A 23,205-nucleotide genomic window follows, 5' to 3' on the forward strand; every position below is an offset into this window, starting at 1 on the left:
GACAGGTATGTGTAGCCTCACAGCTGCAGGGCTATGGATCTGATTCCTGCCCCTGCTGGATAGCAGAGAAGCTGCATTTCAGGGAGAATGACTACATGTGTCCTCTGGCTAAATAAATAGCTGGATAAATTATTGTACTAATTCTACCTTTTGTGTTTTTTATTCTACCCTGTGTTTCACAAAAAAAACATGTAAATTGCCTCATCTAAAGTGAGAGTCGAAGTTTTGTCATGTCACTGGAATCCGTTAAAAGACCTTTTTATGAACTGGGTGATGTGGCACAACCCGTAAGCAGAACAGCGTTTAACCCAAACTTAACCTTTCCCCCATTTTTTAAACTGATACAGCCATGTGAGCTGTGAGTTTCAAAGCTGAAGGGTCTCCCATCCAGACACGAGCTTCCTCCTCTCTGATTGCTATAGCCTCAATCATCTTTCCTTTTTTTCTTTCACAGATTTGTAAATATAAGAAATAAGACAGTACAGGAGGCGGCATGGTGGTGCAGTGGTTAGCACTGTTGCCTCACACCTCTGGGACCCGGGTTCGAGTCTGCGCCTGGGATACATGTCTAAAAACATGGTGAGGCTAATTGGACTTGCTAAATTGCCCGTAGGTGTGCATGTGTGCGTGAATGGTGTGTGAGTGTGCCCTGCGATGGGCTGGCCCCCCATCTGGGGTTGTTCCCTGCCTCGTGCCCATTGCCTCCGGGATAGGCTCCGGACCCCCCGCGACCCAGTAGGATAAGCGGTTTGGAAAATGGATGGATGGAGAAGATACTCGTTCCATATAAGATGCAGCCTTGATCGCCCAACTTGGGGACCACACACCTGGCAGCGCTGATTCCCGTTCATTTCTGAGCAGTTTCCTTTCTGTGGCACTGTGTTGCCGTTCCTGCTACCAGTGAATGACCTTCCATGGTGCATCGCCGGGACCGGTCTGTCTACAGTACAACATAGTACAACAAAAGCAATTATTCTATCTGCATTGCAAACACCACCCATCTGTGTACTTGTTCACTGACATTTTTGAAATTTAATTCAGCTTAAAAAAAAAAAAAAGACCAAGGAATGTAGTTAACAGGGTGTGTGAATCGTAGATGGGGAAAAACAAACAGGCATGTGTGCGGGTTACTGGCTCTCGTAGATGGATCTGGTTTGACTAGAATTCACAGGTCAGTTCTCTGCCATGCAACTGGCATGAGGACATGAGAAAAGACTGGGGAGTCAGAAGAGGAATGCAAACAAACACCTCACACCACCTGAGGCAGTCGACATGGATGCTGCCCTAGTTTCCAGTTCAGAACTTGGTTCACGATGGAGACCAGAGACAGGACTCTGCACACACACACTGGTTTACACACAATTCCATTGACTGCACATTCCTTCCAGAAAAGCCCTTGTCTCTTGGTCACACACTCACACACACATACAGACAGACTTCCCTAGTTTGTCCACTGGAGAGTGAGGTTCCTGGGTACCATTCATTCTGTTAGCAGAGGGTCTGTCTGCCAGGGTACAATGAACTCGCTGTGCGAGGTTCATGAGTGCTTTCTGTCCATCCGGAAAGCGAGCCTTCAGTCTAATATTCTTAGACCTTCAAATGTCTGTGACCAGCCTTATTATGACACAGCCCACAAAAGCAGCATCATCAGTTCATTTGGCAAGAGAATGAAAATAAAACGTAAACTCAGTATCGTTTAGCTGAATTCCTCGTAATCCAGCACCATGACAATCATAGAATGACACAAGTGTAATGTTCCCTGTACACGAAATTAATCTCATCGTCTTCTTATCTGCCCAGTGAACACATCACTAAACTATGACTTCAGAGTCGTATCTTTCTTTTTTTTTTTAAATCTAAGTATCCTTCCAGCGATTTATCTTGTCTTATCTTGCACCAAGTTGCCGTCAATGAGCTGGGTCGCATGGGGGATCTGCTGCAGCTTTAAGGGGGGTGTTTCCTCCGTATGCTCCATAAGAATGAGGAAACGGGACGGCGTCACGACAAAAAGAAAGAGGGAAGGAAAAGGGCGTTAAGGGACCTGCTGGCTCACAGTCCCTACAGAAAGAGCACCGCGCTGTTGCAGCCATGGTCGATACCACGCCGGTCCAGAGCGGTAAGCCCCGTATTAACATTATTATGAACTTTTACTCCGTCTCCAACAGCGTTAAACTCGGGGTTTATATTTAGGGCTGCATTTTCCCCATCCACTGAGTTTGGTAGTTGGGATAGAAAAGACGGATATTGCCAGCATTGGTGTTGAAGGGTGTTGCAAAGGACGATTCGATTAATAAGTTTTGTTTTAGTTTTTTTCCACGCTATTTTTGAACATCTAATCGCTACGGAAGAAACGGGTGACTAAGACTACTAAAGCGCGCCAGTCGCCGTGTGTGAAAGATCTGACTTGCGTGTTAACTTAGTACTTCTAACACGGATGCGATTTGATCAAAAGTTACAAATTAGGACAATGAAGCTTCCAGGTAATAAATGCTGTTTGGGCCAGTGTTTGTGTGTTTCAGTAGATCTTCTGGTTAATGCTTATGATCTTTTGAATGCTATTTGCAAACAGTGTGGGGTTTAGCTGATCGTTTGAAATGTATCATTCTTCGGCTTCATTGTAGCCAGGGATAGTAACGCCAGGTACAGTAGCCTACCGTAAACCATGGTGTATCCACCCTAACACTTCTATGCATTTTGTATCCTGCATACATTTATGGTCACTAAAGGTTTCTCCATAGCATGCTTATTTTTTTTTCTTTTTAATTAATGATACGTTGAGCACGATTTTTCCCTTCGGTTTCAGAATTTAGTTAACAGTATACAGCAGCAGTTATTGTGTCAGTGACTAGAGTCCAGCAGGCACTAAAGATGAAGCACATTGATTAGGTTCCTGTGTAATCTGACAGGGAGGGTGCAGGTTCTGTCTCACGGCTACAGTCTAAAGTAGTACCTGGATGTAAGATAATATAATCTTTATTGTCATTGTCACTTGACGATGAAATTGAGAGTGCAGGCAACTCAATATGAGGCATAAGTAATAAAAGAAAATATAAAAAATATACAAATTGCACTGACTATGCATATTGCACTGGATATATAAATTGCACTTATAAAAATGAATAGTTCTGTTTAGAGTTTAAGGCCATGATTGCTTTTCAGGCGGCTTGAGCTGATTTTCATTGTCCTGTATCTCTTTCCTGATGGCAAAGCTGAAAGCGACAGTGATCGGGATGTGATGAATCATGTTTAATGTCCATAGCTTTTTTCTGGAATTAGGAGGTGTAGATTTGTTTCAGGGTTGGGGAGAGGGCAGCCAGTTGTTTTCTCTGCTGCTCTGATGACCCTGTGGAGAGCTTTCGCGTCTGAGGAAGTGTCGTATGTAAATATGCTCTCGATGGAACGGCGGTGAAAGGCAAGGAGCAGATTTTTGGGGAGACGGTTCTTTCTGAGGATTCTCAGAATATACAGTCTCTGCTGCACCTTCTTCAGCAGCTCCTTAGTGTTCGCACGCCAGGTCAGGTCGTCCTCCAATTCAATACCCAGGAACCCAAACACCGGGACGCTCTCCACATATGCCTCGGCGATGGGGAGTGGCTGGATGTCAGTCAGTTTATGCTTTCTGAAATGGATACAGTTTAGACGTATGAATCAGACGTGCGAGCATCATCACCTGGTGTAAAATGTTTTGCCCCTTTGTTTAGTTTGGGTGCTTTTTATTTGTGTGCTGTAGAAGTGTAATCAATTTTAATGTACATTCCCACTTTAGTGTTAAAGATGCAGCATACAGTCCCTGGAAACCAAACAGAATAATTCCCTTTTCATGTCTATGTCTCAAATCGCCGCGCTTTCAGCTCTCTCCTGCCTGTTTGATTTAGTGTAGAGTTACCTCACTGTCCAGGGCATTACTTAAATTGGAGTGGCAGTGTGTTGATGAGGAAGCCATTTTTGTCTTGTTGTGGGGAAGGGTCAGTCCTTTTAGGTGAAATATGTCAAGTTCGCTGATGAACATTTACACATTTATGCATGTGATCTTTCATTATATCTAGTGTTTATGTTACACTAAACTAGCTTAATAATAATTCTTTAAATCCAGGCCCCTGTTTGTTGTTCACTGCACTGTTTGCTGTATCTTATCCGATTCAGCCATCAGCGAAATGGTCTGATTGGTTTTCTGTAGTCACGGGAAACTCGGTGAGTGTGTCATTTTATTGAGCTGTGTACAGAAACTCAGAGTTGATTGGTAGATCTGCAGCATCAGGGACTCGCATGACTTTGGATGTTGTCATGATCGCTGCCTGGTTTACTTCTCTCTCGTGTCTTGTTTTCCTTCCTTTTATTATATTCAGTGTTCTGTGCCCCACCTTGGAAGGATTTAAACAGCTGTCCTCATATTTTCATTCCTGTTTATGCTATGTTGTTATTTCTCACTGAAACAGGTTTAGTCTCAGTATTATTTTTAATTGCACAGTAATCCTGAGTGACTGACTGCTGGTTGGTTTAACAAACTTGCAGCTCATCAGCAAACCTCTCTCTCTCTCTCTCTCTCTCTCTCAGCTTTGGTGTCTGTAAATGATGAGCTTCTGTGATTTCAATGGCTTTTATGTTGCCAGAAAGTGTATGCTAGTAGATGGATTATTGTTTGACTAGTTTTGATTGTCAGACTGACTTCTGGGATGCACTTTCACCAGGTTGGGGTCTTGAGTACTCAGCTGTTTGAGGGGCTGTACTTTTTAATACACAAAAATATCTTTTACCCATTGAATTACGCGATTAACAGTGTTTGCAATGTTGTTAGTTTCAGCTATGTTTTGTAAAGGACATAAACATAAATTACATAATTGAACAGCGTCCACTGGAGAGGTTGCACTTCTGAAGGGAATCTGTCCATCTGCATTCATTGTAATTAAAGTCTTGCTATGGGCCTGAACGGTGCTGTCTACTGTCCCCAATGTGACAATAGAGACCACTTTCTCAACTCCAGTGATACCTTTAAGAAGCTTAGCACTAGTCAGCTTGTCACATGGATAAAGGAAGATAAACAATGCTGGAGGTGTAGGCGTAGCCATGCCTCAGAGAGCTGATCCCATAGACCACACACACATACAGCACGCACTGTTTCTGCCATGCAAAACTCATCCCTCCTGTTCTGTGAAACTTCAACACCCTGGTTAATAACTGGGTTCACATGAAGGACATTCCTTCTCTGATTACTTTGAGACCTAACATGAGGCGACATGGGAGACTTCGTCTTAGGAGTCTGGTGTAAAAGAGGAAGATGGTGAAGATGGGAAATCAGCCTGTGTTGTGCCATTTATAAGCTTATAGTGCACTTTCCCCCATGTGCTTTTGGTGTTTCCCTTTTCCATTGACTTCTGGTCGAGTACCAGTACCAAAAGTTCCAGTACCTAAAGTACCAAACCAACTGGGGTATTTTTTTAGTACTTCTTTAGTTTAGGGTGGGACTTTGTCAATTTGGTTATCCAAATACCCTGCCTCTGAAAAACAATACAACTAGCACCTTGAAAAAAGTTACGAACTTTTTTCGAATTCAGTACAAAATACCCCGCCTCGCATTGTGATGTCATGAGCTGCCAGTACCAGTTTTTACGCCAGTACCAGTTTTTTCTTCCCGTTTAATGTACATTAAATGCCGTGAGACTCGCTACCTGTTATCCCTTAAGTGCGTTCATGGAAAGAACGCATCCAGTCTTTCACTGATTATTTAATTTAAAAGTTCTGCAGTAAGAAAACGACGCTTGTACAGTTTGCCGGTTACCATTTACCTAGCATTACACGAGCAGTATTTAGCAAGTCAATACAATATGGATAACGCAGTTATAGAGAGGGAAGAGGCCAACAGGCCCCTCAGAGTGAGTGACCTCGCCCTTTGCTTAGTGGACTATGAAGTTGGTTACCACCCTTCTGATGTCCCGCCTCCAACAGCTTCTTCCCATGCTGATAGCAAATAAAGAAGCGACATGAGGAACGGCTCCAGTAGCGTCCGGAAGGCACTCCATACGCTCCTCTGGGTTCTACCCACCTCAAGCCCTCTCTCCTGTCCACACTGCAATCCTGGAGGAGAATATTAGACAGCATGAACCTGAGAATCGTCGCCATGAAATGGAGGAGGACTTACTGGCTGATTTTGAACACCAGCGGCTTCAGGCCCAGGCGATGGCAGCACAGCAAGCCCAAGAGGAGGCACTCCAGGCCAGAGAAGCCTTAACTAAATGCCTGGAGAGGAATCGCCGCCTGAAGCAGGCTGAGTCTGACTTAGAACTAGCCAAACTAGTCACCTCCATCCTTACAGCTGACACCAGTGAGGCATCTTCTGAACCCCCATCATCACCAGTGAGTTCTCCGCAACCTTCAGTTCATCCCACTGTCACAGCTACACTGGCTATGTACACAGTCCCAGCAATACAACTGACAGTGACAATAGGACACCCAGCTCCAACACCATCTGCAGCGACACCACCAGCCAGGAGCTCAAGTGTGCCATCTACTGCAGCACTTCCTGCATCACAGAACCCTGTATTACCATCTTCTATCCCACAGCCCCTATGGTAATCAATAGTACCAGTCCCACCAGCCCGGACTGTGATGGCAGCATCAGTCATAAATCCAGTAATGCAGTCCTCACTGGCGGCTACAATGCCATCAAATACTGTCACCTGCATGGCTAATCAAGTACCAGGTCATGCTCTAGTATCAGTGTCAGTGCTACCTTCTACAGTGCCATGTTCAGCAGAGCCCCAGCTGCATCACTGCTCTGCTGTGGTCCACCAGCACAGCATCCCATGATTAACGCAGTCCCATCTTATGATGCACAACCTCTCCCAAATTCAGCATTACATTGTGCAGCCTGCAGGTCCCAACAATTTATCCAGTGTATTCATTGGCCATGAGCCTGGAGCCCACAGTGTCGGACACCATTCCCCACAGCATTCTGACATTCTCAGCAACAGTTACTTCCCTGCCTGGTTTACTACCACAACCTTAGCAGAGCTACCATAGTGAGCAATATAAATATCAGGTGTTACTCAGCCACCTGAAGCTGTCCAGTGCTATTCCGTTAGCAAAGGCCTACATGCACCACCCATACCCATACACTGCTGCACTTCAGGCACTGCAAGCGAAATATGACCAACCAAGACAGCTAGTCCAGCCAGAGCTGGACCCCATCCTGAATACCCCAGCACTTAAAATGGGTGATACATACAACTTTGACACCTTCGCTCTGTCTGTTCAATCCTTAGTGGACATGCTGCGGACCCTTGAACGACAGAATAGGTATGAACTCATGTGCGGGTCTCATGTTGATAGGCCGCTTAGCAAGATGCCATGCACTTCTTGAGACAGCTTTAGAGTACTGCCTAAATCGTGGTATTTTGCAATCAGGCACAGATAGAACCTGCACCTTCCCAGACTTGGCTGCACTGGTTACAAGTGAAATCACAAGCAAAATGAATCCCCAGTCGTGCTGTAGCCCTATTCCCAACTGACGTTCCTAGGCCAACCAAGAAAGGCCAAGGAATCACTTACCATTATCGAATATTATTTAGCACTATATAACATAGAATACAAGTATTATGATATTATTAAAAAGTATGTCAAATATCCATGATGTAATCATTACAATATAAACATTATAATGTAATCAACACAACGTAATCAACTGAGTATGTATTTGCACCTTTTGTTAGTCTGAGATTCTGTTAGCTACTTTATGTTAGTCCTGAATCTATGAATATTCACTTTTATTAACGTATATTTTATCACAATGTTAAAGGACAAATATATTATCAACCTTTTAGTTAGACAATGTGTAAAAGGCTGAAACTGCCTAGGTTTACTACTGAAGGAAGGGATTCGCCTGAGTTCACCAGAAGTTCACGGCTGAGCTTTTTTAAAAAACCAAGCGGAGCTGCTCGCGCCACCATTATGTTCAGCCGAGAGACCAAACGGTAAAAGAAATGATGGACAAACTTATCACCTAGGGGTGTGGATTAAGGGAAAAAACAATTATTGTGAATGGCTGAAGGAATGATGATGCTTAAGTGACGAGATATTGTTAAATGATAAGAACTTATATAAAAATTGGTGTAAAACAGTACTGGACACACTTTTACGTGTCCAGCCTTGGTTGTAACTTCTTTGTTGCAATAAAGACTGAATTCTGGATACTGCACAAGCGGACTTCTGACTTCTGATTTGGCGGGGAAGGAGAAAAAACCACGACACCATAAGGAAAGGTCAACCCCAGTACGCCTTACCCTCAAGAAGGAGGCCACTGAAACTGAGCCTGCTCACAATAAGCCAGCCTCCAAGCTAAAGCCCTACTGTCCCCACTGTGACAATAGACCCCTTTCTCAACTCCAGTGATAACTTTAAGAAGCTTAGCACTAGTCAGATTGTCACATGGATAAAGGAAGGTAAACAATGCTGGAGGTGTAGGTATAGCCATGCCTCAGAGAGTTGCAACCTCAAATGCCCATGCAAGGTCTGTAAGGAACCATACCTCACTGTGTTGCATGACTCAGTCAGTGAGACATCCAATGCAGTCCTGATGATCAGCTCACCAACCACAAAGTCCACCACAACATAAAACAGCTAGAGGGAATGACCGTCTCATTTGAGGTGTCATTGCTATTAAGGCCTTCTTAAAAAACCTGATTTCCAATACCAGCTATACTCCAGCGGAGTTACCACCACCTGAAGGGCCTACCCCCACTTCCAGTGGACCATGTGAAGCCGCTACTGCTCATTGGGTCTGACATGCCTCACCTACTCACTCCTATTCAGCCCATTCGTCAAAGCCCACTAGTAGACCCATCGCAATATGCACCCGATTTTGATGGTCACTTCAAGGCCCAATGAGTCTTATGCAGAACTCAGGTGGTGAGCTACAATGTCTGCATATTACAACTGCTTCACCCAATGCAAAGCTGCTTCAACATGTGTAGCACTTATGGCAAGTTGACACATTGCCATATTGTGAGAAAGCGGTAACCTGATCAAAGCTAGACCAGCGAGCTTCCATCCTGCTGCAAACCGCAACTGTAAGGGTCAACACAGAGTGTACAGCGCTGTGCAACACCTCATCTTCGGTTTTCACCAGTTATCATTATTCATGTGCTGAAAGAAGTAGTATTGCCCAGTCTCTGGGCTTGTATGAGACCCCACAAGGAAACAAGCTGGGCATGTGGCCAAGATCACACCTGAGGAAGCTGGTAAGACCCCTGGTATATTCTGCACCACATGGTGCAGCACAATGGCAAGGACAGGATTGTCTTTACCAGTTCCTTCCAATAGCAGGGTCAGTTGCTCAATGAACAATTGATGCCTGACCCAACAGGTATCCTGTTGAGGTTCCACCAGCACACAGTTGCAGTCAGTGGTGACATGCGAAGTACGTTTGACTTGGTACGCCTATTTCCTGGTGATCGATCAGTCTTGCGCTTTCTTTGGAGAAACATGGCTTAATTGGGTGGGAGAACTCCCAAATCTCCTTCTGATATAGTTCCCAAGACCTTACACCCCAGCATATGCTGATACACATACTGCCATCAGGGAGCTCCATGTTTTCTGCGATGCATCAGAGAGAGCATATGGCTCTGTAGCCTACCTGCGCACTACAGATGACAGTGGGGGCATCACGTCACTAAGCTACTGATTATGGACTGTGATGAGACACTCCATCACCCAGGTGTGGAACGTGTTCTGGCCGAACTCTGTCGTCGATACTGGATTTTTTTTGGGTCGAAGCCATCTGCAAGCACCAGCATGCCTGCAGAGAATGCCATCTGTGGTGTGTCAAACCTCAAGGTTCTCAAATGGCGGATCAGCCCCCTTCCAGGCTACGACAACAACTTTGGTCCATTTTTGGTGAAGGTCGGTCATACCAAGAAAAGAGATGGTTGTGTAAGTGTATGAGGACGAAATGTCTGCATTTAGACCTCCTGGAAAGTCTTGATGCTGATGCCTTCTTGCTTTCATTGCGCAGCCTTGTGGCTCGCAGAGGTAAGCCATTCGAGCTACTCTGACAATGGCACCAACTTCACCAGAGGATGTTGTGAGCTCCAGGAGGCTTTCAAGGCCATGGCCCCTCACTTGCAGGAGCAACTTGCAGAACAGAAAATTCGATCTCAGTTCATCCCACTAGCTCCACCACATTTTGGAGTCAGAGAAGGCAGCACTGAAGGTCACCTTGCAAGAGCAGTCAGTCCCCGAACCAGTTCTATGGACTGAGGGTGAGGGCATTTTGAATGCCAAACCCCATGGCTACGTATCAGCCGATGTGGCTGACTTAGACCCCATAACACTGAATTTGCTACTCATGGGATGCCAAGACTCATCCCTTCCCCAAGCCTGGTATGACAATGAGGACCTGCTGCGGAAAATGACGTTGGAGGCACAGCCAGGTGCTGGCGAAGCACTTCTGGACTGCTGTCGGATGACCAATCTGCCGGGCCTACAGGATCACCAGAAGTGGAAGACCGATGGCAAGGAACTCACTATGGGGCAGGTAGTAGTCATCATAGATCCACAATTTCCACGCACACCCTGGCCTGTAGATAATGCGACTCAGACCTTCTCTGGGTCAGATGGTCGGGTGTGTACTCCCACAGTGAAATTAAGGAATAAGACCTATGCACGTCCAGTCATCAGACTGATTCAGCTTCCCCAGTTCAATGATGAGGCGGATGATGCCCCAGACAGTCTTTCTTCAACTCTTCTGACAGACAATTGGGGACAGCTGTGTCAGAAAGATTGAAGGTGGAACTACTTTTTTCTTTCTTCATGTTTTAATTTTTTTATTTTTATTATTACCCTGCTTGTACTTACTGCTTGTTCTGCTTGTTAGTACCCTGCTTGTTCTGTCCAGTCTTTCACTGATTATTTGATTTTAAAGTTCTGCAGTAAGAGAACTTTTTCTCACTTTTTCAAACTGCAGTTTGCCGGTTACCGTTTACCTAGCATTACACGAGCAGTATTTAGCACGTAACGTTAATTAGACTTACTGCTGTAGTTTTCCTATTGCTATAAGTAGCGACGTAGCTGTTACATAGGTAACATGTTTTAATAGTACTATTGTAATACTTGTTGTGACATTGTTGTTGTAATATCTGTAACCTGGCTAAATACTGATGTAAACTTTATTTCTGATCCCATAGACCAAACACACATACAGTACAGATGTGCATCTCACATGCTGTACAGCTAGCTGTCATCCGCACAATAATTCATCTGCTTTCAGAGCTAATTAAAGTTCAGTAAATATAAAAGACCTCTGGTCCCTGATTCTCTAACCGGAATCAACTGTTCATGTTGGCCGCTTCAGCCAGTGTTCATGTGAAGCGTAGAAGTGCTAAGCTACATTGGTATAATTCCAAATCCAGGTCTTGCTTTCAGTTCTCCCAGGTAGTTAGTTTAATAATTACTGATTCTGATTGGTCAGAGGCTTCACACCTGGCTCACAGGTAAAGGAAGGCTGGGAAACCAGCAGTGCTTGGACCTTGAGGACCGTGATTTGAATAACTTTTGGTTCTTATATACCAGGGTATGGGACCTGCTGCAGAGGAAAAGTCCTCTTTGTGAAGCGGACATACCGCTGACTCTGTATGCTCTCTTCCAGCAACTGAGAGACCAGAGACGGATTCAGACTCCAATGGTCATGCGCAGTACATCGCCTTGTCCCTGGTGCCCGTCTTCTTCCTGCTCGGCCTTCTGGGAGTGCTCATCTGCCACATCCTGAAGCGCAAGGGTTACCGCTGCACCACTGAGGCCGAAGATAATGAGGCGCTGGCAGATGCAGAGAAGGACCCCGAATGTGCCGCAGGTGAGCGCTATGCCTCTCTGTCCTTGGGTGGCTGACTGTGGACACCACACAAAATACATGTCCGAAGATCGTATTTTTAATGTTTACAGTGAGGTATTCAATTCTAAAATGACCGATTTGAGTAATTATATCTGCATAACCAGACTATGGTTGGGATAATTTTAGTTTTTGCAGATTTGGGTATCTTGTTTCCTCTCTTTTGCATGTATCACCTCATTCCCCTAAAATAACTGCGTGCAAAAAATGAGGAAAAATGGAATAAAAAAATGTCTGGAGGATGCAAAACACCTAGACTGTATGCCATCTACAAGTCATCGCTTTAGGCTATGCATGAAATTTGTCAAAAAAACTGGTAAAATTGCTACAACGGGGATTAAGGCACCCAGTTCTCATGTGAAATCTGAGATTCACTGGCGCTGATGTAGCAGTCCGGTATGCAGCACAGGTGGGATCTTAGCTGGATCTTCTTGCTGTAACGATGCAGCAGGGGCCACAACAGGTGCTCAGCCGTGATCGGCAGCTGACTGCAATACCAAGGGTCAGAATACCGCACGTTTGCTGCCCTGCGCTAATGGTATCGTGTAGGGCCGCGTCTGCCGCCCTGCGCTAATGGTATCGTGTAGGGCCGCGTCTGCCGCCCTGCGCTAATGGTATCGTGTAGGGCCGCGTCTGCCGCCCTGCGCTAATGGTATCGTGTAGGGCCGCGTCTGCCGCCCTGCGCTAATGGTATCGTGTAGGGCCGCGTCTGCCGCCCTGCGCTAATGGTATCGTGTAGGGCTGCACCAACTGCATCTTCCTGGGTGAAAAAATTGCATTTTTTATTTTTATTTTTAAAGCCTGATCTGCTGATACTGAGTCTGGCTGTTTAATGCTTCTTTACTGAACGTGTCTTTCTGCAAGCAAAATATTTTAAATAACCTTTTAAAATATAAATTACTCTGCAAGTATTAAATGAAATCTTGGGGTAGTTCCTTCGTAGACAAGGTTTTGTTCACATCTTGCACACTGCAAATATAACATCTTTGTTCCACACTGTAAAGAACCTCCAAGCAACATGCATGTTTCCTGTAAGTGTTTTATCCTGCCTGTCACGCAGTCTAGGGAAGGTGAGGGGAACATAACTGCAGTCGGAAACTGATTTGGGGCCAAGGGGTGGTCGATATGCCCAAAATGTCATGTCATATTTTTAGTTTATAATAATGGTCCACATGATTAATTGTCATTACTGCATACATTCCAGAACACTCATGGTGTATATTGTGGCGTCATTTAAAAAAAATAAAATTGAGATCAGGTGAGATGGATAATTGACGGAAGTGAGATATACAGACAGGGCTGACATGTTATATGGACTGAAATTGCTTTGTTTCACTTCACTCTTCATTGGAAGTTCAGCGTAGCCGCATGTATTGGCGCTTTTTCACTGGCATACAGGAACCGACCCGTCCGAGCCATACTGCGGAAAGAGACTAGTTACAGCGCGGTTCCAGCTTGTTTTGAGTTTCCACTGTGGAAGGGAAACTTAGTTTGATGTGATATTTATATATATTAAGTTCTGAGTTTCAGGAATGCTTCAATACAGTACATGTGCGATAGCAGAAATACTGCATAATATATGGAATATACCCTTTTTCCTTCAGTCAATCCATGCATAGAACACCGGTATCTTCATGCATTTCGACCAATTGCCAATGTGGTCACGGCCTGGTTCTTGGTGCCAGTGGATAAGCAGCATATGTTTGTAATGTGCTATTTGCTTTACTTGTTCTTCACTTTGCACAAAAGTTTGCTTCATAAAAATGACCGCATTAGACTGCTGGCTGATTGCTGGCTGATTGCTGGTCAGCACTGATCTGGGCGAAAATCAGCCATTTCTGGTCAATAGCTGATTGTACCATACAGCATTGACAGGACCATCCATACTGGAGGACCTTCTGATTGTAACCACTGCTGGAAATGTCCCGCTGAAGTATTTTAAATTATTTTTTCAAAATCAGTAAAGTATATTCCCCCCCCTTCTATATTAAAACTAAAATAAACTAAAACTAAATTCTGACTTGCTCCCACAACCTTTATAGGCTCTGTCGTGGGAATGGTGTGGTTGATCATATTGAAATTCACACCTTTTTATATATATATATATATATATTTATTTTATTTTTTTTGTTTTAAATCAAAGGCAGAGTAACCGATATCTTCCAGGAGGTGCAACCTGCAGAGCTAAAGCATGCTGTGTGGGAAAGCCTTCGAGGTCCTGCACCATTCTTGCAGTGCTGTTTTCCCAGCCTTGTGAAAGTATGATTCAAGGCCGGTCAGTCTTGTAGATTCCACCAGGGGTGCCCATTTCTGAGGGGGGGGGGGGCGACTTGCCTAGCGGTTTCACTTTGCCTCGGATGGGGGTGCTGGCGCTGATTCTCGCCTAGGGTTGCCGCTTTGTCTAGGAGTGATACTGGGGGGGATTTCCACTTTTCTGAGGGGTGGGCCACATATCCTGCCTGATGTGCTCTCCCACAAATGTCGTGGTTTTGGTGTTAACCAGTATTGGATTTGAATCGTGCAGCAGCATTGGTTTACAGTTAACAGGCCAGGAAAGTCAAGTCCTTCTCCTGTACATTAGCCTGCAGCAGGAATGTTGAAAATGGAATTTATTTGTAGTTCAAGGAACTTTGGAAACGCACTGCAGTGCCTCTTACTAGCTGAGGCTTGTTGGAAATGAGTATCTGAAATTTAATGTGATATAATAAACCATCTGGGGTGGCAAAAGGATAAGGGTTTGATTTCTTTGTGTCCGTTTTGCTTTAGGTTGGAGGTAATAAAGAGTACTGAAGATGGGAAAGTATGGGTTAGTAATTAATAAATTATTAGTACGAGTGCTATCTTGATGAATGGAGTCTAGTGAATTGGTTAGGGGTAGTACTTACAGACAGAAGGGGATAAAGATTCCAGCTTAATGTTTCAGTCTGGAACGTTTCACTGGTTTATGTTTCTGTGGTGGCAAAAAATGGTCTGATTATGTTAAACCGGCCTGGTCCGCCTGCTTCCGCTGGCCTGTGGGCAAAAGCGAAAATCTCTGCAAGGTAAAACTAAATATTTAGAGAAGCTGTTGGAGAAACCGCCTTGAACTGTATTTTGTCTGTTTCTTGGCTTGGCATTTCCTGTTAAGTAATTAATGGGGGGGGGGGGGGGGGTGGTTGGTATACGGCTTATTGGGTTAGGATGCTGTGCCTGTGATTGGTAGGTCGCCGTTAGGTAGAGTGATGTCACTGTCAGCCCCCTGAGCGAAGCTTTTTTTTCCCAAACTGCTCTAGGGACTGTCTGATTGACCTTGCTTTTGGAAAAATGTATGTCACTTTGGATAAAAGCAGTTGCTAAATAAAAATGTACAAAAACATCTCGTTTCTAATATACATCAGTTGTTTAGCTAATCTGCTGTGGCAAAGCTGCCATTGGCCCACGTGTTAAGGAAGGACATTGCTGTGAGCTGCTGGACATGCACAGCTCTCTGGTTTGTTCCAGCGCATTCTTACAGTTTGTACTCGGCTCTCTAGGGCTGCCTTTCTGATGACGATTGACATCTATTGCTTGAGATGAGGACTTCATCTGTGCACTCTGTAATCATATTCTGTCTTTTAGCAATCAATTCAGAACTTTACTTAAACAGACTGAAGTTTTCAGTGAATGAAAATGCTGCTTCTGTTGCATGTAGCGGAGAGCGAATGACACAAGGGGGGGGGGGTATTTTGGCCAACTGGGAAAATGCCAGTCCAGGCCTCGTCACACCCACTGCGATGACATTACAGGTGCCCGACAGCATTTTCCAAAATGAAAGCGTGTTCAGCATTAGGACAGTGGCGAACTGGGCCCGATTTTTCTCTTTGTGTGAGCAAAGAAGGTTGTGCTTTGCTTTGGTGAGGAATGTTTGCTGGCTTTACCTATCAGAACTGGGAGATCTGTGGTTTGTTTTTATCTGCAGTACATCGTTTGCTTCTGCCTTCTGTTCTGTGGTTTGCATTCTTGTGAATATGGTGAGATTATGAATATTTTACCATGATAGCTGAATTGTGTTGTTGTGCTGGTGTTGTGGGGGAGGGGGGGCATTGGTGCTGGTGTTGTGGGGGAGGGGGGGCATTGGTCCTGCTTCCTTCGGACTGGGGGAGGGGCTTGTGTTAGATGAGAGGGGGCACTAAGCAGCTCTAGTCTTGGTGACGATACCAAGCCCGCAGGCGGTGTGGCGTGTTTGGATGTGCCGGTCCGGGCCGTCAGGTCTTGGGCGGTGCAGATTGGGTGGAGGCTCAGCTGCCTCCTGTAGTTTCTCTTTAAAATTCAGCTCTTCACTCCATGCTTGTCTAGACAGAGATTGTGGAGTTCAGGAGAGGCGTCTGTCTGGCACCGAGTTGGGGTCCGGAAACATGGCCGGCTTCTCAGAAGAGAGACGACCGCTGTTTCGTGGTCTGGGCTGTAAAATACAGATCTTCTCAGTCAAAAGTCTGGACTAAACGGCCCTCTTTTAGACCCCTGGTAATTCTCACTGGTAAAACTGGGTATCGGTTTTCATGGAATTGAAATGAATGTGATCATTTTGCTGGAAAAGCACCTGGAAGACGCATTGTGACGTGTAGTAACCATCACATGTTCCATATTTAGACTCCTCTCACTACTACTATGTAGTAACATTAAGAATGTACCCTAGTTAAATGGTGCAAAGACAAACCAGAGGCTGAATAAGCAGTGTCTCCATTTCATGCCCATTTAGGCAAGAAGAACTTTTAACCTTTTAGGACAATTACTTGAATGCAAGAAATTCTATTCATTCATTTTCTAAACTCTGATACTGATAGGCTTGTGAAGTGGAGAATTTGTAGAATGTGTAGAGTTCATGACTGGTGGTTGGCTGGGCCTCTGCAAGGTTGTAGGCTCCTCTTCTCTAGGAATGAGTTGGTGGCTGACTTCTGGGCGTGGCCTCTGTGGTCCCTGTTTCCTGGGTGGGCGTGGCCTCTGTGAGGTCCCTGTTCCCTGGGTGGGCGTGGCCTCTGTGAGGTCCCTGTTCCCTGGGTGGCCGTGGCCTCTGTGAGGTCCCTGTATTCAGTGTGGGTGGATCTTCAGGGGAACATTCTCAGCCCAGGGGCAGAACAAGATGTACATTGTCTGCAGGCGGTTGAATCCGGGAGTGACTGCACCTCGCTGCTGAGGTTCAGTGAGGGTACGAGTATTCCGCAGCATTAGGAGCTTTGCATCATGCCAATTTCAGGAAGACCTTCTCCCAGATATTCTCCATGTTGAAATAATTTTATCTATTACTTTTAAGCATACATTTCTTTCCAGGAGTGGATCATGTTAGAAACTGTGGTTTTCTCACAGAGACTATAAGAAATTATCTTTTCAGACCAAGTGTGATATGACCACATATGTAATGTTTTCTATTCTTCTCAGGAAGTTACTTTTTCAAAGATTTATGTCTATCCTGTATAGTAAGTGTGGGTGTGGGATTTTCCCTTGAGCACATTTTGTGAACGGCTGTCAGAGGTCAGGACAGCAACTGGCTCCCCATGCCAGAGGTCCCTGTGGGTGCTGGAAGGGTGCCCCCTACTGGCTGAGGTGTAGGAGTCTGAAGCTGCAGAGTGTGGCCTGGCCCCTGGGATTTCCTGAATCATGTTCCCTCTCTGGCGTGAATGTAAGACTTGCGGAGGAGGATCCACAGGTACTATGACGTTCCCCCATGCATGTAAACGTCCGGAACCAGCTGTGCTGGCAGATCAGAGATCTCACTATTAGGAGTGAGATTTTGCTCCCAAATATGCACAATTTGGAGATGATGATGTGGCAGCGAGCGGCCACCAGCAAGGGGTGCCACTGATTTAGCTGGAGCATCTACCACATTAGTGACAGGTTTGACTCGGTGGAACGCCATGAAGATCTGTATGGTCATTAGAATGGGTTCCAGTTCTCAGTCCTCATTTAGGAAGAATTTTGTTTGTTCCGCTGTCTCTCTTGTGGGACTGTACTGAGTGCCGTGTGGGAGTCCTGTACTGAACCAAAGTGCGGCTCTCTGTAGAAGAGATGTCAGCATCTAGGGGGGTTATCAGTATTATAATTACACTATGAAAAGTAACTCTGGAGAAGCCAAAAATCTCCTTTGCTGGTAGGCGTGCTAAAATGTTGTGCAAGTTTCAGGTTTTGTTGTCATGTGTGTTTGGAGGAACTTGGTGAAATGCTTCTGCTACAGCTGCAGGGTAGGGCAGCAGGGGACAATGGGCCAACCGATAGTGCAATAGAGGACAAAACCATGCAATATAAGAATGCGTAAACAAATCCATAATGGATATGTGTAATGGGACCACGGTTCAGAAAATAAACAAGGTGCAGGTGGAATATGAACAATGGCATCATAGTGCAGTGGAGGATAGATGCAGGTCGGATGCAATCGGACGGCTTGGGGAGAGATGCTGTCTCTGCACTGGGTGGTGTGGATGGTGAGGCACTGGTACTGTTTTACAGAGGGCAGGAGTGAGAAGAGTGTGAGCTAGGCGGCTGGAGTCCCCAGTGAGGGACTCGGGCTGCTTCTGTCTGACTTTTATCTAGGAACTGAACAAGTTGTACTGCGGTTCCTGCTTGAGTTCCCCTGCCATTCACTTGGGCATCTTCAATGTGATTTTGCAATGGAATGCTGTTGAGTAAGCCTTTAAATGCAGGTTGTGAAATGCATGCTGCTTAATGACCAGAGAGCTCTTATTTGTCCTCTTCCCTCAGAGCTGAACGACACCTTCAGTGATGCCAACAATGACACGCTGGGCCGTATCGTTCACTGCATCATGAAGAATGAAGGTAAGGGGAGCTGAGCGTTGCATTGGGGATTCTTCCATCAGGCACGCATCGGTAGTGCTGTCAGCCTCCTGGCCTGGGTTTGGATCTGTGGTTCAGTCCTGTTACTGGTGCCCTCCTTTCAGAATGTTTTCATTCCAACCCTACCTCAATCAGGCTCATGTGGTCCTTAACAGGCTAATAATGAATGTGGCAGGTTAAAAGCAGTCTGGGTTGGAATGAAGACATCCCCCCCCCCCCCCAAGAAGCAGGATCGAGAAGCATTGCACTATGGCCTTCCACAGGCTCAGCCGGCATGCAGGAGAAGGGCATTGCCGGGTTCCGGGGCTGCTGGGAGCAGAGGTGTATTGGTAAAGACTCATTCTGCTGGAAAACTCCCCTGCTTTACTCTGTTTGCTGATAGGCGTAATCCGGGGTTTTGAGGCCTCTCTGATCAGAGCAGGTTGTTCGGGGTGATGGTAACCAAGATCTTCAAAGAGCCATCGCTAGGTCTGCCTGTAAGAGTCGGGCTGTTGCCATGGTAACTTGGTGTCTAGAGTGCAATTTAATATTTAGACTGAGGGTAATTAGCCAGCTCAGGGCTTTGCCTCCTAAGGCTCACTTGTACTTGAATTTCAGATACAAATTGTTGAATGAAAATATTATTTAATGTTGTCACTAAACGCTGTTTGCTTTTCTTTTTGTCTTTCAAGCTAACTCTGATGCTCTGACGGCTATGGTGGCTGATCACGGTGTTGAATGTGATAGGTAAGATGGCTGAAAGGTGTTTTCTTAAGCCGTGCACACAAACATCACATTAAACGTGCGGTGGACCATCGGGGAATGATTTGCTGGTGCTCCACTAGGGGGCAGGAGTGCACTCTTGAGATTGTCGGGTTGTTTACTGCTAATATTGTGATGTGGAAGATGCCGTTGGTTTATGATGACATGCTGTGGTGACATAGTAAGATACTATCTTATAGAGGTTTTTAATTTCTTTATTGTTGAGCTTGTTTTATAACACATTTTGGAGCACATTCAGCTACCCCTGGAGGCTTTAAACCTGATGAACAGAATGGAGAAGTGTGAACGTGTAATTTTTAGCTTACTATAGTAATATACCTGATAGGATCCAGATTTCAGATGATCCTACCAGGGATGTAACCATGACAACCTTGTCTCACTGTTCCACAGGCCAACTACCCCAACCTCTCCTGTGTCACCTAGCGAGACAAATACGCCGCTATCCCCAGGGGCACCACTGGGGGCGCCCAAGCACACCTGCAGCCACCTGCACACGGTGGGAGGAGTGGCCGGTCAGAAGAGCATCTGTAGCCGCTGTAACCAGAAGAAGTGGCCCCTGGTGAGGAGGCCAAGCCGGGGCCGTTCCTCAGGTCAGGTGACCGTGCTGTCAGTGGGCAGGTAAGAGCAGCATCCTCTGGAGGTTGGGCTGGAGTGGCACTGGGGAGGCAGGGAGTCGGAGTTGACCTGTTCGTGACATCATAGTAACGGGCAGGGTTCCACAAGTGAAATCGTGGGGTTTCGTTTGAGGCTGACATTCTGCACCTTCCTGGATCTTAGTCACTGTATCCTGCCTTGTTTTTTTCTGGGTGGGGGGTGCGAGTGTCATTTTTTTTGTCTTAAATCTGGTATGACCAACTGCTTTGTGTATTTAATGCCTTTGTGATCCTTTGCCTCTTTATCTCCCGTTGGTCACATGGTCCTCCACTGAAAACGGCAGTCTTTGTCATCTGATTCAGTTGCTGTTTATATGTAACCCCATCCTTGTTCCTGTTTTTGTAGGATATCTGAAGCAAGTATTTTAACATTTAGATTTAGTGAGAGGGTTCGGGGTCACTCCTGCTTGAGTTTTTGGAAAATGATTTTAATCTATGTTTCGAAACAAGTTTGTAAGTTTGTGAACTGCTTGGAGTGGTGTGTGTGCGTGTGTGTGTGTGTGTGTGTGTGTGTGTGTGTGTGTGTGTGTGTGATGAGCCTTTGAAATGATTCCAGTTCAGGAGAAAACTCTCTCTGTAAGTTTGTACCTCTGATGGGATCCTTCAGTGCAGAAACGGAAACATCCCCATCCAGGCAGTGCCTTTGATTTTCTACATCAAACACTCTGCTGTAAAGACGTTAAGTTTGTCTTGGCGTAGACACAGCTGACGGATGGTTAGCAAACACTCCTAATCTTAAACGGGCTTCTGCAGTTAATCCTGCTCCCGCGGATGCTCAACATCACCCACATTCTTCTCAGATTCCGAGTGACGAAATGTGACCCCAAAAGCACGAGGGAGAGGAGGTCCCTCCGCACAAGTGACCCGAACGGCTCCGTGCCGTCCTCTCCTACTGAGCTGAAGAGCAGAACCCCTTCAGAGTCCCAGGTGAGTGGAGTGTAGAACTGGAAGGCTTGTATGTAGCTGGTGTGACATAACTGGGCTGTGGCCTTGTCAGCTTATTAGGGGGTTTTATGTCATCTTACCATCAAGTTTGTTTTTGTACAGGAAAAACAAGACAAAGGACCGATTTAAGGGTAAGCTTCTCCTTTACTGATGAAGCCCTGTTAATGATATGCTATTGTACGGCTAGGAAATGCATGTTATAGAATTAGGCTTGATTTCTTTGAGATTTTAATGCTGAAATTCCTCCCAAAGAACCAAGAGGAACCCTGAAGAAGGATCTGGAGGCCTCCCTCCCCTGTCCCCTATGGAGAGGTGCTACAGTCATTTATGTACTTTAATCCAAAAATCAGGCAGATGCGGTGAGGGAGACACTGCAGACCTGAGCGTGGGTCCTTTGCAGCTTCTCCCACAACGGCGCTGATCCGCAGCGGGTCCGTGGACGGTGGTGACCTTGATCCCAGGCTGCCACCCCCCGCTAAACCTTCGCCACCCCCCCCCCCCCCCCCCCCAATGCCCCAAGTGTGGGCGGAGCCACAGACCAGCGAGCGGAGGGTCATGTTACACCACGTTGGCCTCAAACAGCTGCTGCACAGCTGAAAACACAGAAAAGTATTAGAGAGGAAGAAGAGGGAGATGAAGGCATCATTGATATCATGTCATCATGTCATTACCATAGACGGGTTTGTGTGAACGTTTTTCAAAGTCCAGCAATAAGCACAGTTACACGGAACAATGTTGGTCACACTGCATGTCCATCTAACCTATAATCACTGCAATTAAATTGTTGAGAAAGCACACTTTAAATTTTTTTTTTTCTGAACTGAGCACAGATTTACTGAACACTACTATGTACTGGTTTACAGATGCTTAGTAATGACACTGTGTGTGTGTGTGTGTGTGTGTGTGTGTGTGTGTGTGTGTGTGTGTGTGTGTGTGTGTGTGTGTGTGTGTGTGTGTGTGTGTGTGTGTGTGTGTGTGTGTGTGTGTGTGTGTGTGTGTGTGAGAGAGAGAAGCCATTTCCTTGGCTTCTTTATGCTTGGCCCTGCCCTTAACACGCTAAAAATTCTACATCCCCACTGGGTATACAGCTTCCAGCCACACCAAAGAACTCCACTCAGGGAGATTCTACACTGCAACTCCTTTGTTATCCATCTGTCTTTTTGGCCCTCTATGGCTTCCATAGTTAATTAGTTTATTATTAGCTTATTCAATAAAAAAAAGAACTCGAAAAATGTTTAAAGTGGGGTTGGTGTGTTAAACCTCAAATCATGCACTAACAACTATCTTAATGAAAGGTTATTAAGTACTGCTTTTAAGGACGCAATGCAAATGCAAGCGCCGAGTTAAGCTAGTGACCCTGCTGTCATGGATGATGCTGTTTGGATTCTGTGTGTATTTGGATGTTCACCGGGCGGATATGTCTCAGTTGGGGTGGGCACACACATCTTGCACACTGTTTTTAATACAGTTTTAGAACCTGTATTTGAGATTTGGTTTTAAGACTTCAGGAAAACCAATATTTGATACTAAAAAATTTCAAAAATGAAGGGTTCCAGATGTTTGTGCCCATGCAGTGCCATTCAGATTTGAATGATTTTCTTTGTACTTGCATTTTAGTTTCTTTGCAATCTGCCCAGATGCAGTAAACTGCACTGAAGTGGGGGAATCTTGCTTTTATTTGTAAATTGTTGTAAACATTTTCCAGGCTACAAGAATACTACCTGTTTTGTTACGGTCCAACTGAATAAAGCAAAAATTTTATGTGCTTTATGGGAAAACATTTTATACAGCCACCCAGTTTTCTAATGTCCCCAAATTATAAAAAAATATATATATTTATCAATGCATTTTGTTCAGATGTTAAATGTATTCAGTGGTTTTAGGAAGGTGAATGTGTCAGTTATGTTTTTAAAGTTGTAATTAAAAAAACCATAATCTTCATGTAAGGTGTCATCTGCTGAGCTTCTGTGGAAAGCCTTTACACATTAAACAACTACTGGCCCCTTGGTCTGCAGAGCTTCAACTCTTCTGAGAACATGGAACGGATTCCACTTTTCCAGTCATTTGGTGAGTCAGGGCAGCCTTCTGAAGTACGCTTCGGTACTGATTTAACTAAGGGTTTAAATTTGGCCTTTTAGCCTTTCTGTGACTGCTTTCACTCCA

General features: G+C 45.3%; 1 protein-coding gene across 1 annotated transcript; it reads left to right on the forward strand.

Annotated features, from left to right (window-relative positions):
• The first annotated feature begins 1,962 nt into the window (after positions 1-1,962).
• rell1 (RELT like 1) lies at positions 1,963-23,048 on the forward strand. The gene is made up of 8 exons (XM_048969890.1): positions 1,963-2,116; positions 11,639-11,842; positions 18,590-18,664; positions 19,354-19,408; positions 19,835-20,062; positions 20,898-21,024; positions 21,145-21,173; positions 21,295-23,048. Exons 1-7 carry the CDS (start codon positions 2,089-2,091, stop codon positions 21,169-21,171), a joined length of 744 nt encoding a protein of 247 aa, XP_048825847.1. The 5' UTR covers positions 1,963-2,088; the 3' UTR covers positions 21,172-21,173; positions 21,295-23,048.
• Positions 23,049-23,205: the final 157 nt, after the last annotated feature.

The sequence above is a fragment of the Brienomyrus brachyistius genome, chromosome 12 (assembly GCF_023856365.1).
Source record: "Brienomyrus brachyistius isolate T26 chromosome 12, BBRACH_0.4, whole genome shotgun sequence".
Taxonomy (NCBI): Eukaryota; Metazoa; Chordata; class Actinopteri; order Osteoglossiformes; family Mormyridae; genus Brienomyrus; species Brienomyrus brachyistius.

Excerpts from the sequence above, each read along its gene's own strand:
- rell1 (XM_048969890.1), top strand. The coding sequence starts at position 2,089 with ATGGTCGATACCACGCCGGTCCAGAGCG. Across the intron at positions 19,409-19,834 it reads CACGGTGTTGAATGTGATAG|GCCAACTACCCCAACCTCTC; the intron begins GTAAGATGGCTG and ends ACTGTTCCACAG. Across the intron at positions 21,025-21,144 it reads GAACCCCTTCAGAGTCCCAG|GAAAAACAAGACAAAGGACC; the intron begins GTGAGTGGAGTG and ends GTTTTTGTACAG.